This window comes from Lontra canadensis, unplaced genomic scaffold (genome assembly GCF_010015895.1).
Source record: "Lontra canadensis isolate GAN:19392208 unplaced genomic scaffold, GSC_riverotter_1.0 scaffold26, whole genome shotgun sequence".
Classification (NCBI taxonomy): domain Eukaryota; kingdom Metazoa; phylum Chordata; class Mammalia; order Carnivora; family Mustelidae; genus Lontra; species Lontra canadensis.
In genome coordinates, this window is record NW_022631020.1 from 18,470,350 (window position 1) to 18,484,331 (window position 13,982).

Here is a 13,982-nt window from a genome sequence, read left to right on the forward strand (position 1 = left end):
TCCTCATATAGGATTATTGAATTTTCAATTCCTCAAGAAAAAGCTCTTGAAAAATAAATGCTGTGGGGTGCCTGGGTGGCTCAGTCAGTTAAGCATCCCCACTCTTGATTTCAGCACAGATCATGATCTCAGGGTCTTGAGATGGAGCTCTGTGTCAGGATTGGCACAGGCCATGGAGCCTGCTCGGGATTTTCTCTCTTCCTCTGCCCCTCCCCCACTGCACTTTTCTCTCTCTCTCTCTCTCTCTCTCTCAAAAAAAAAAAAAAAATAATAATAATAATAAAATAAAAACTATAGTTCAAGTAGTTAAAGAATTAAGTTAACCAGTATGGCATAGAATATAATAAATTGTGATCTCTGTAACTGATGACATCAATGTCAGTGAATATTTATAGACATTCCACAAAAAGATTCTGTGTAACTGGTAGTTCATTTTATTTTTATTTATATGCTGTCTGTAACTGTAAAGTGCTATGTAGTATGAATAGATATGCAACAAGCAGAAGAACATGTCTTTGTAATCCACAACCATTATTTCTCAGAGATTATTCATATACCTGGATTTTGAAATACATGCAAAGAAAATTGAACAATTTATAATATGTAAACTATCCACATCATGTGTTTTTTTCCCATTACCCATAAATCATGTCTATTTTTCAAACATTCTATAAAAATTGTATCTGTGGCAAATTGAAGGATAACATCAAATTGTTTAGAATGTACTATTTAGTTCAATATACTTAACAAACACATATTCAAATGTAGTTTTGAGAAGAAAACAACACTTGCTTTAGAATCAGATAATCTGGGGAAGAGAAAGGGACCTTAGAAATCATTTTGTCTGGAAGGGTCAAGTGATTCTCTGAGGTTCATACAACTTTATATAAAACATCTTTCTGCCAAACTTCATAAAAAATTTCTATCAACATTTCTTTTGAGCATAAAAGAAACATATTTTGCTTTTTTGACAGTTTGTCAGGATGTCAATAATGTCTGTAAATCCAAATCCTTAGGGAAACAAAGATGAGAAAAAGGAAACTCTTATATAATGGCAACCACAATGTCCACACACCCATAGGGGACAGACATGGACCTAGTTAGGGTTGACACAGCTCACTGCCCTCAGAACGATCATTCCTTGGACATTGGTAGCTGGAACCTCTTGAATTTTTCATGACTAAATCTAGCCAGACACCAGATGGTTTCCTTTTTGTATATGACCTTATTGAAAGCAATTAGATTATTTGTGCAATAGCAGAATTGTTAGACACAAGAGTCAGTCTTCAGTGTAAATGCTTTTCTAGATGACATATTCTTAAAATAAAAGTGTAACTTCTTAATGTACGCTTTTCTCTTGATTTCCATGTGCCAGAATTATTGAATCCACTTTGCTGAAAATTTGAAAGAAAATAACAGTTAGAAATACAACTTCAGTACAAACATAAGTCTATAATTAAAAAATGTTAAATAACTATCATTGGCGGGGTAGTGGTGGGTTAAGCATTTAATGTTTTCTTTCTACTGCATTCATTACTATGGCTTTTGGTCAGACACCATAAACACAAAGTTACCAATGCCTGGTACTTGTACTTATGAGATGTCTTGAGAGTTGTGTCTTGACAACTGATACGTACTATAAAAAAGGCAATGCCTGTGGAGTGCACCTAGACAGGGAGGAAGATACAAAGATTTCTGAGTATTCTGGTAATCATATCTCCCAATCCATGTCATGGATTTCTAGAAGACTGAAAGTTTCAGATTGTCACCATGCACACCAAGGCCTTTGATACAATACTGGATCATAATAAGTCTGCTAAATTAGGAAGAAAACAGAATATGGGAACTGGCTGGGGAAAGCAGGAAATAGAAAGCAAAGTGTAATATAATTAGGTTTGTTCTTATAATTGATACTGCAGCCTGATGGAACGTGGGTTTCTGAGTATTTCTCAGAACATTTTCCAGATGCAGCCTCCCAGTACCTCATTAATGTCACACATTTGTCATTAAATTCCATATTTTGGATCCCATGGAAGAATCCCACATGCTCCTCTTTTATTCACCACACCAGTAAGATGTCAAGGAACTTGCCCCCATGTAGGGCTGTTGACCTGGTATCCAATATCACCTCAGTTATTCTATGTACCATTGAATTAAAAAATAAAATGCTGACACTGGTTATTAAAAACTACTCAAGTTTCATAGGATTTTATTTTACTATCTTAGTGTACATTGTACATAGCTTTAAGATCAACTTTTAAAGTTTTCACACTGTTTAAAGAAAATGAGTTAAAAATGCCAGTCCTTAGTGTTTTCTTCTCATATCATTTATGACAATTAAGAGCACCTTAAAAAATACTTAGATGCTATATTAATATAAAATTATATAGAACTAGCTCTAAACCTTGCATTTAAAAATAACATTAAAGGATTTGTGTAATCACCAAATTAGGTACAAAATTATATTTCAGTGCAAAAATAATAGGTCATTCACAGAAATGGACTTCAAGTCAAGCAATTATTTGAACAAAGAAGATCTTTATTTTTGTTTGGAAAAAATAAAAAAAACTTCCCGAATTAAGTGGCTTCATTATTTAGTTGTATTATGCCTGGTCTGATATCAGGCAACAATAATACATGTTGACTGATTTTATACTTTAAAACACTATGATAGTATAACTACCTTCTGCTGAATTCTTAACTAAGTATAATTAATAAAATATTTTTTACTTTATTACTTTATTTATTTAAATATTTTTTACTTTATTTACTTTACATTTATTGAAATGAAAATCTTCATTTCAACAACATCAAGTGCTCATTATTATTTGTAAGCGTGATCATTTCTTAAAGTGCTTAACACTTACCCATAACTTTAGAGTAGCAAGGTTCACAGTGTATTGTCCGTCTATAAATCCAAATACTGTCACCTGCTTGTAGGTTTTCCAAAGGCTGTTGGCATATTTCACACTTTAAAAAAAAAAGATATATGAAGTTAACATGTATTATACATGGCGTCTAGATTCTTAGTGCAACAGGCTAGAAAAGCCCTTTCACTTCATTCAGTACCGTCCTACACAGTAATGCTCAGATGAAAGAGAACCCACAGGGATTGTGAGAATGTACTTGTCCAGGATCCAAACATTGAACTTTTCAAACAAACTCTCACAACATCTTGCTACGCTGAAAATATTAGCACCAGAACTTCTATTTAACTCACAACAGAGTAGATAAAATTTTTCAAAAATGGTTTAATGCCAACAACAAGATCACCACTCAATATCTCAGACAAAAGCACAAAGCGTATTGCTTGCTTGCTAAGGACGAATTATGTTGTCTGCTTAGAGTCTCACTGGACAAAACAGACCTGTGATCTTAAATAGGCTTTAGGGAACAGTTTGTTTTGCATTGTGTTGGTTATGGAGGCAGAAAAATGTTGACCTGTGTTCTTTGGAAACAAGTTCACTGCTGGATGGCTGACTTTCAGGCATGAGGCTGTTACTGATTGGATGGCTTTCAGAGGTGAGTTCACTGCAGCAAATTGTCATTGATCAATTCAACATGCTTAAATAAGTCCAGGTGGTTCTCTATTATCATGGTTATAAGAGTAATACCTCTTTTCCGAGGAGTGTGGCAACATTTTTATTCTCAGTAGTATTTTATAATTAAACAAAAAATGGAAATAAATCATCCAAAATACAATAAATGGGGCGCCTGGGTGGCTCAGTGGGTTAAGCTTCTGCTTTCAGCTCAGGTCATGATCTCAGGGTCCTGGGATCGAGGCCCACATCGGGCTATCTGCTCAGCGGGCAGCCTGCTTCCCCCTCTCTCTCTGCCTGCTTCTCTGCCTACTTGTGATCTCTCTCTCTGTCAAATAAATAAATAAAATCTTTTAAAAAAATACAATAAATGGAAATTATTGTTATTTACAAAAAATAAATGGGAGAATTATTTTATTTTAAAGTTTTCTGCATAATAACTTTCAATAAAGATCTGTGGACTAACTTTTGTTTTATTGAGTAAATTTTCATAACTAAAAGGAAATTTCATTTTCCCATAATTAACTGTGCAAATTTCACATTTTACTTTATATGGAATTCTATAAATTGTGGCCTAAAATTTGACTTTTCTTCTCAAAATGAAGCATCATATATCTGATTGCTATGTGTCACTGTCTAAAAGCAAATTGAAGGAGAAGCAATCAGTTGTCTAAAGAATTACAGGTGCTTGACCACATTAGGTAATTTATAACAACAACAGAAGGTCAGCACAGAAAGGACACTTGGATTTAGGCAAATGATTCTTAAATTGGTTGCCCTTGGATCTATCCAAGGAGCTTTTAAAAATACCAATGCCCAGGAATCTTTGAGAGTTTTTTATTTAACTGGGGCTGGTCCTAAGCAGTCTATTTTTCTCCTAACTGCCCCTAGGTGATTATAATGTACAGCCAAGTTGAGAACCACTAGTCTAGTCAGCTACCTCATTTAACAGAAAGGGAAACTGAAGTCAAGCTAATTAGGGGCTGGTCCAAAATGACAGTCACAGCTTGTGGAAGTGAGAACTTGTCCTCAGGCCTTCAGACTCCCAATCCAGTGCTCATCCAGTTATACCAACAACTGTCATGTTGACCTACCCAATATTATTGTGAGAAGCAAAAGAAATGGCATATGAGCACAAACTGAAGCATTCTTCTACATAAGTTTTATTTTTATTACACTAAGCCACAATTAGTTATAACTAACCATGTTCTCAAAAGCAGACTGAGTTTCAACTATTAAGCCTATCAGTCCTAACCACATGCCTCATATAAAAAGTTGCTAGGTTTCTTCTCAACAATTTCTTTTTCTTTTTGGATTTTGTGACTTTTTTATGCAATGTATGATTCATTAAAATGTTGCAAAAGCTTTTATAAAGAGGACAAGTGTTTATATTTTTACAGATTTAAATCTCTAGGGTAAGAGTAATAAATGTGTCAGTAATCAACTCTAAGCCTAAAGCCAAGATAGTAATTATAAACCTTTGAGGTTCAGGCTGCAGAACTCTGAGAAATATTTAAGTAGTGCATTATTAATGTGGATGAGAGTGTTTCCGAAGGCCTTAACTTCATCTCATGTATTTCATTAAATAATTATTTTTATTCCAGCCATCATTATGCAGTTTTATATTTCATTAACTACAATAAACATGTCCTTACCTTGAAGCAAGTGGAATGGCAGCAAATTTGTAATTCATCTAAAATCATTTTTGTTTTTGTGCCCAAAGGTTTCCGGCAATAAGTACACATATCTCTTTCAATGATAGACCTATAGGGATGTAAGGAATTACAAATAAATTTGTCATCATGCAAGAGATGGATGTTTTCCCCATAAAGTCATGTAGAAATGATATGTTAATTTTGTTGATACGTTAGGAAACTGTGTGAAAATCAAGGAAAGTTTGGGACTTACTTATTCTATTGATAGAATTGATTCTTCTAGTTACCTCAAAATGATATCAAAGAATTAACATGAAGGAAAGTCTCAAATTATTAATTCATTAGCAATCAAGGGTGCATCTGGGCAGGGCAAAGATGTTCACAGTTTCCTAATTGAACTAGGTCATGAGTACCCCTTGAAGCTAGAAGAGGTTTTGAATTATTAATTTGCATATATCATAGAAAAAATTATACAGTAGATTAATATAAAATTTTAGGTCTCGAAACATTCAATAGGACAAAAATACAAATTCACTCAAAAATATTTTGGTAAATTCACAAATGATGGGTCCGTATTACCCCAGACTCCAGGGTCTAGAGTCCCCAAAATGCTCCCCTACAACTGCCTATAATCTCTTGGTGTCTTTTAAGACTCAGAATACAGGGCTAGCTTTCATGACCAAATTTATGTTCTCCAATAAGAAATGACCCACAAATTTGATGAGGAAAAAAGTTTTGTTATTTATTTTCAAAAAATAGTGGCCAATAACATGAACCACAAATACGATCAGCAAGTCCCAAAGACCTCGGGTCAGCACCTTACAAAAGGCCAACAGCTCTGCAATTCTTTTCCTTTGGGAAGGTACTAGAACTGTCTTACGTAGCACCTTGCAAAGTTTACTAGTTTCAGGGTGTTAGCAGGCAGGCCTGAAATTTCCACAGTAGAATACACAAAGGGGTGATAAAATAAAAATATCCAATACTGGGTACCTGGGGGGCTCAGGCAGTTAAGCATCTGACTCTTGGTGTTGACCCATGTCATGATCTCAGGGTCATGAGACGGAGCCCCACTTTGGGCTCCATTCTCAACATGGAGCCTGCTTGACTCCCTCCGCCCCTCCCTTCCACCCTTCCCCTTTTTCATGCGTGCTCTCTCTCTAAAATAAATATATTTTTTTAAATAACCAATACTTATAGAGTGCTAATCTGCTTTATGCAGGCAGTGTGCTTTCCACGCACTTGGCTCACTTAAACTCATTTATTTTTCACCACATGTCTTGAAAAGCAGGTACTACTATTTTTACATCAACTTACAGAAGAAGAAACTAAAGCATAGAAGGGTAAGAAATTTGTTCCAGTCGTGCAGCTAGTTGAGTGGCAGCAGCAGGATTTGAGTGAAGGCAGTGTGGCCCCAGAGTCCCTGTGCTACCTAGGCCTGCCCACGAAGACTATCAGACTCCCTGTGGAAAAGTGAACTAGTCATGCCCAGGAGCCTTGATCCTAGGATCAAGCCCAGGACCAGAAGCAGAGAGGAGGGAAAATGGATGGAAGGAGGAGATAGGAGAGAAGATTCAAGTAGAAGAAGATTCAAGTCTAATTTTATACTTTGGGTCATTCTAAGCCATGTCTTCCTAGTCCTTATGTATATCAATAAATATTTTCCTCTTTCAATTAACTCTAAAGGTACTTGGGTATATATTCCTGGCAAGCACTTTCCTATGTATAACTCATATACATCCATACATATGCACACACACACTTAAATTTCCCCTGTAAGACAGCAAGTTCTTGAAGAGTAGAAAACAGGCACTCTCTACTCTACTTCCATTCCAGAGGCATTGAGGGAGGAGCTGGGAATATAAAGAAGAGTGAGATGGTTTCCTTCTTTTCATGAGGGCGGCCAAGTGTATGATTCAATGATCACAGCGTATTATGGATACATGGAATTAGGAGACCATGGCCCACGAAGCAACTATTCCCCAGCGTGGAGTCAGGGAGGTCTTGCTGGAAAAAGTGCCACATGAGTTAAAGCTTGAAGACAGAGGGGCCTTCAAGGTGAGTTCGGCGAGGTGTAGAGGGACAGGAGAGAGGAATTCAACAGAGTGAACAGGATATACCCAAGAGGGTATCTGGAGTCATTAATCATCAGTTAATATTCAGAAGGAGCAAGTTCTGAAGGCCCTTAAATAATTGTGCAAAGGAATTAGTCTTTATCCTGTAAAGGGGGAAGCCACTTTAAGTGGGATTGAAATGCTTAGATAAGAACTCTGGGGATTCACCTAATTTCACACAATAATCAACAAAAAAAGTTGCTTGGCTGGTCTTACAGAGAATTGACTTTTGCTCTGAGGACTAAGAAAAATTTCAAGGACCACTTGAGTAACAGAACTGAAATTCTTCACATTAAGAGCAATGCTTTTGTGAAGAATTTTTCCTTCCTTAAGTTAGTAATAACAATATGAGCCAAGAGAAAGCCCCGATGTTGGTATTGTCCTTATTAAGATCATACTGTTAGTCAAAGACCTTTTTCAAAGCATTATGAAAAAAAAAAAAAAAAACCCAAACCTTGTTTTTTTTTTTTTAATTTGTTGTGGTTTTTAGTTATCTAGACAGTATTTGTAGTTCTAATGCTTGCAGGGATGACTTTATTCCTCAAGGCAGTGTGACTTAAAGGCAAGATGCTAGAAAGATCACTGGTACTATAAGATCTTATAAAGAGACAAAAAGGATATAATTTTGATGGCTGGCCTATCTATGTTTTTTGTAGCAAACAGCGCATTAGTTTTCTTTTTCTGAAAACATTTACTGAGTACCTGCTAGGTGCCAAACACTGAATTACAGGCTGAGGCTGTGCATAAAAATAAGACAAGCCCTCACCCTCATAAGTCATATGCCCAGCCTCTGCTATAAAGGAATACCATCCATAGAATGTTGTACATTTGCACTATAGCTGGTTTCCAGTGGTTGGGTTGAAATGCTAATTATTTTCATTTTTGTCCACTGGAAATCTGCAGGCTATATTCTCATGAGCATCACCTATGTGCCCCACTGAACTTTAAACGGTAAAAAAGGATCACCAACAGCAAAAGCCTGGCGTTTCTTTCCCAGAACTAACTTGATATGCACTGTAATCCCTGTCTTGAGAACTGAGAGTGGGCCCAGAGTGGGTCATAGCAGCATATCCACGCAGCGGTGGGTAAGTAAGCTGGGTTTTGAAAACCAGAAGAAGTGAGGTTGAGGGCATAGTCAAGTGACGCAATGAAGCCTAGACACTAAAAATGTGGCATTAACAGGGATTCCTGGGAATCAGCAACAGCCTAGGGGCTGGTCTGTGAAGAAGCTGCAAGGTGTGCAAAGCTCTGTTGGAATCAAGTACATCAAGTACATCAAAATCAAAGAGCAGCAATAGCCAGGAAGTCAAAGAATTAATTCCTGGATGCAGAGGTTGTTGTACATTGTTCCATTCGTACACGTATGTAACAGTAACTGTCAGGAGTGCCATCTCTAAGTACAATGGACAACAAGAATCACATATTTCAATAGTATATATATATATATATATATATATATATATATAAAATAAAAATATATCAAATGTGAATGTAAAATATTATATATGAACATATATGTATGCATACATACATATATACATATACAGTAAAATAAATAAAATATATATTACCCCTAAAAGTGTATATACACACATATATGTCTACATAAGTGTACATACGTCCGTGTAAGTATGTGTGTATACATACTTTTAGGTGTGGAAATACAGACAAACTCACCTGTCTGAAGTCGAATAAACAGTTTGTATGTATTTTCCAGAGATATTCTCCTGATATCCATCCTTCAGTGATTTACTAGAAACAAACACACATGGACATGTGAGAATTGGGCTATTTCCATAGTCTTTTTGTACACACCGATATGCAGGTGACAAAGCACACACACCTCCTCATGCAGCCTTATTTTTCTTCTCTGTGATGTTAACAACATCATGTACTAATGTCTTTTTTTTTTTTTATATACAGAGAAGATCTAACACACAAGCCACCTCTAAGATGACGTAAGTTGACATACTTACTGAAGTAAACAGAGAATAGGGCAAGAGCACAGGGACAAGGGTGAATGGGATACGAAGTTCCTGTTTCTTGTGAAATTTATACTTGCCCCTCCCTTATTCATTTACGAAAAGAAAGCCACATGTAATCTAACAGAGAAAAGGAGATACACAAAGCGTGAACCAGTGTAAGCACCTACAAACATCACCATTCAGGTAGGGAAGCAGAGACTCTTAGGTAGAAATGCTGTTTTTACTTGAAAACACCCAAAAAAGAATGGTCCAGAATGAAAGCAAAAAAAAAAAAAAAAAGTAATTTTAAGTCCTCTTTGTTCCATTTCTCAGACTGCCCCAGTTTGTAAATGTCAGTCTTTCCGGGAGACAAACGGAATCTGGCAATGCACTAACCAGCTGGCCGCTCATAATTGCTTCCCAGTACTTATGCTACCTGGAGTATATTACGGCTGGAAGCAATACATTGCTATTACTTCATACAGTGAGTGGTTAATTCTACAACCTTCCCCTGGGATTTGTAAACAAGAAATCTCTCTCTCCCTTCAAACTGCCCACAGGCAGGCAGACTTGTCAGAATACATAACCCACAATGCTAAGTAAGAGTTTGCACACATTTGTGTAAGATACATACATATATTATTACTCCCATTTTATTGATGAGGAAACTGAGATGTGAAGAAATCAAGTATATTTTGCCAAGACTACATGGTTAGTAAATGACAGAGATTCAATCCCAAATCTGATGCCAGGATTTCCACACTATACTGCAACATCAGTGTACAATTTAGGGAGAATTAGATTCGACAGAAAAATCAAACTTGAAGCTACATTTTAAAAGGTAACTTATGTGTGGTTTGAAAAACTGTTTTTGGAAAATTGTCCACTTTCTGACATATAATGAAGTTCCTTGAGTCCTTTCAGGGACCCCTCTCCACAGATGCCCGCCCTTCTTTGAAATGGGCTCTGGTTAACACGTATGTCACATAGATCATATTTGTAGTCCCCATCAGTATATTACCCCACAGTTAGGCTAATTCTTATTTTTAAACTCCCTGAAATGGAATGAGTTATGAATTAATGACCTTGTTTGATGTTTTCCTCAACATTCATCACCCCAAGCAGCAGATTTTTAGAGATACCAATTCTCTGTAATTTGAGCCAGAGTGTATCTACTAAAAGTAATACCCCCTATTTCAGATTGGAAGTAAACAAGAGGAGATAGAACTAGAGTTATTTAATTAAAGTGGGACTTAAAATTACCATAGAAATAATGGAGTCATTTTGTATTGCATGATTTTATAAAGCTTGTTATAGACAAATAGTTACATTTACATCATTATGTGATGTACACATCACATAATGATGTACACATACATCATTATGTGAGAACTGACAAATGGTTATCCTATTATGTATACAGTTGTTAAATTCAAGTATTTGGCTCAACCAATGACTATTTATGATTATTTGCCAAAAACTTAACATTGGAGCTATTATAAAGAATTATATGCCTAGAACTTAATATACTCTTAAATGGTCTTCTATTTGAAAAAAAACAAGCTTACTCCAAAATAATAGCATCTCTTCTTACACACAGATTATTTCAAAATTGGAATAAATGGAGCAAAACATTTTAAATAAATTTCCAGTACCTGTTCTCCACATATGTCCTTGTATACACAAAGGTATCCTTTGGTACTGCATGCCTGGTTTCAGCATTGAAACTGCAATATGAACCATTTATTTAATGTTTAAAGTTTAGTTACAAGGATAATGAAAATAATTAGGCTGTCATCCAATTCAGTGCAAACAAATAGTGCTTATATATTCCTTTTAAATTATAACTTTTGAAATGTAATTGTTAAAAGGGTATTTATTAACCCACTTCTGCAAAATATCTGCATATCTCCTATTTTATTCTTAGCTTCCACTGTCTTGGCCTACTTCCAGAATGTTATGAAAATTGGTCACTCAGAATATCTGCTGTAGAGCATGAAGATTATTCAGAGTATCTGTATCATACATTTTGGTGTTTGTTTCCCTGGTATCTCATTCATCATCATTCACCATCTCTTTCCCCACAAACCTCAAAAAGTTGACCTTAATAAACTAACATGATAACATCCATTTTAATGAAAACTTTAAATCTATCTAGAGAATCTCAACACTACTGTCACAAAGAGGCTCTTCAAAAAAAAAAAAAAAAGTAAAAATTTCAGGGAAAAACCACATTTGCATTTTCCTATCCAGATATCAAAACTTCCCAATGACTAAGTTTCTGACTTAATGCCTTTGTGTGAAGCGGTTTACATACAGCCACTGATAAAATTAGAAACTTACACATTTCAAAGGAGGGGTCAGGTTATATATAAGACGATTTTTAAAAACAGGAGAGTAGTCCTGTCATTTGTTTTATAATTGGCTACAGTACCTGAGATTCTTCCTGGCTTCATACGAATGGGCAGGAGTGCCAGTGAGCCGGTTGTTCAAAGCATCCGTGGATCCATTGACTTGGCCATCTAGCCTGGGAAAGCAAACATGAATATTTGGCATTTCGAAGGCCACTTAGAAGTTTTTTGTTTTTTTTAAATTTGTTCAATTAACATTCTTTACATACAGTGAACCTCATTATATTTTTCTGATTTCTGTGCAGATACACGAATAGAATTACTTTCCACAGCAACCACTGTCTTACCTTTAAGAATAATCCTCAGGCATGTGTCATATTTTCTAACACTAGGACAGAATACCTTTTCACCAAGGGCAAAAACCATCTGAAATTGGTTCCAGTAACATTGTCACACCAGCAGTGCCACTGTAGAAAGCTTCTCTTGTATATCTTGAGCTTATCAACTTGATGAAAATTGTCCAGGGATTGCTTTTGGAAATTACAGTTTCCATCTTGTTTTTAATGGAAAGCAATATTTTGAGGATTACAGAACCCTGACCTAGATTTCAGTTAACTAAAATATGTTACTAAGCTTAACAAAGTGTAGGCATATTTTCTTTTTTCTCTGGAACAGAGGAAAATTTTAAAGCAGAAATAGCTTTAGAATTTTAGCCACTTTTCTCCCTGCAGTTCAGTAAACTCTGATATAGAAGAGATGTGAAAACCAAGAGGATAGTTTTGATCCTAATCAAGCCTTATCATTTTTAAACATGCTGTTCCTTCCATTCCCAGATAGCTCTTAAAGAAGAGGAAAACATTTGTTCGCATATTATCTCTGGCATACAGAAGATCATCTTCAAGTTTTAGGCTGGATGTTTCACAAATCATACAGCTACACTAAAATGCTACTAAGTAATGAGAAAGTAGAATTTACATTAGAAGATTTTCTAACCTGATTATTAGAATATGTCATTCCAGGAATTATTAACCTAACTAGCAGTTGTTTGGAAATATTCAAATCATATCATATACAAAACAAAACCCAATTTTAATAGATAAACTGCTTCAAAGAATAAAGGTTGTCCGTGAGTTTGAAATGTGTTTGTACCATCCTCGGCAGGATAAAATCAAGTATCACCAGTTAGCAAAATCAGCAAATAAGGAAGGGAAGTAATTTGCAAACAGTATTGTTATGGACTGATTTGTCTCCCCCCAAAATTCATATGTTGGAACCCTAACGCTTAATGTGATTTGCAGACAGAACCTACAAGAAGGTAAAAAAGGTTAAGTGAGGTCATGGGTGGGGCCATAGGACTTGTGTCCTTTTAAGCAGAGGATGTGACAGGAGAGATCTGCGTGTGTTTGTACAAATACAGAGGAGAGGCCATGCAAGGCTGTGAGAACGTGGCCATCTGCACGCCAAGGAGAAAGGCCTCAGGAGAAGCCAAACCTGACAACACCTTGACCTTGGACTTCCAGCCTCCAGAGTTGTGAGAAAATAAATTTCTGTTGTTTAAGCCACTTGGTCTGTGGTATTTTTATTATGGCAGCCCAGACAGAGTGATAATATGAGTAGCATTTCCTAGTTGTGTTTATGAGATTAATAACAATGCCTTCGTGAAGATTTAATTTTTATCATTTGTGAGTAAAACCCAAACACTAGTAAACCAATTTGAAATGTGGAAAAACAAACTCTTTGATGGATTTTGCTCTGCCACTAGGTTTGGAAGATGACAGATTAATTAAAAAAAGAGAGAGATCTTTTATTCTCAAGTAACTTTGAATGTGTGGAAAAAGTGCAAAGACGATGTGGCCAAGCCGTGTCACCCCTTCACCTAGCTTCTCCTAATACTAATATCATACATAACCATGGTACATTTGTCAAAACTAAGGAATCAACATCAGTACGATATTGTTAATTAAACTATAGACTTCACTTGTATTTCATCCATTTTTCCACTGATGTCCTTTCTCAGTTCCAGAATCAGAACCAGGATATATCTTTCACCAAATCATCATGTCTCTCTAGTGTTCTAGGGTCTGTGATTGTTGCCAAGTCTTTCTTTGCTCTTCGTGAGATGGTGATAGATGTTACACAGGAAATTCTATCTTGATGCCAATAAGTGGTGATCTATTTTTTTTGTATTATTATTTAGAACCATAGAAATTGTTAGAAAATACTTTGGCAACCAGTGAAATCACCTGTAGTGCTTTTATTTTTTTATTGTTTTTAAGATTTTATTTATTTATTTGACAGACAGAGATCACAAGTAGGCAGAGAGGCAGGCAGAGAGAGAGGAAAGGAAGCAGGCTCCCTGCTG

General features: G+C 35.8%; 1 protein-coding gene across 5 annotated transcripts in view; it reads right to left on the reverse strand.

Annotated features, from left to right (window-relative positions):
- Positions 1-411: 411 nt before the first annotated feature.
- Positions 412-13,982, reverse strand: part of SCEL (sciellin) — a 105,028-nt gene continuing 91,457 nt past the window's right edge. For all 5 annotated transcript variants that reach the window (XM_032864190.1, XM_032864194.1, XM_032864191.1 and 2 more), the window contains 6 exons: positions 11,704-11,796; positions 10,925-10,996; positions 8,983-9,057; positions 5,195-5,303; positions 2,868-2,970; positions 412-1,394 (listed from right to left, as the gene is read on the reverse strand). In XM_032864190.1, coding sequence (XP_032720081.1) covers positions 1,378-1,394; positions 2,868-2,970; positions 5,195-5,303; positions 8,983-9,057; positions 10,925-10,996; positions 11,704-11,796 — 469 coding nt within the window. In that variant the 3' untranslated portion in view covers positions 412-1,377. The remainder of the gene's footprint in view (positions 1,395-2,867; positions 2,971-5,194; positions 5,304-8,982; positions 9,058-10,924; positions 10,997-11,703; positions 11,797-13,982) is intronic.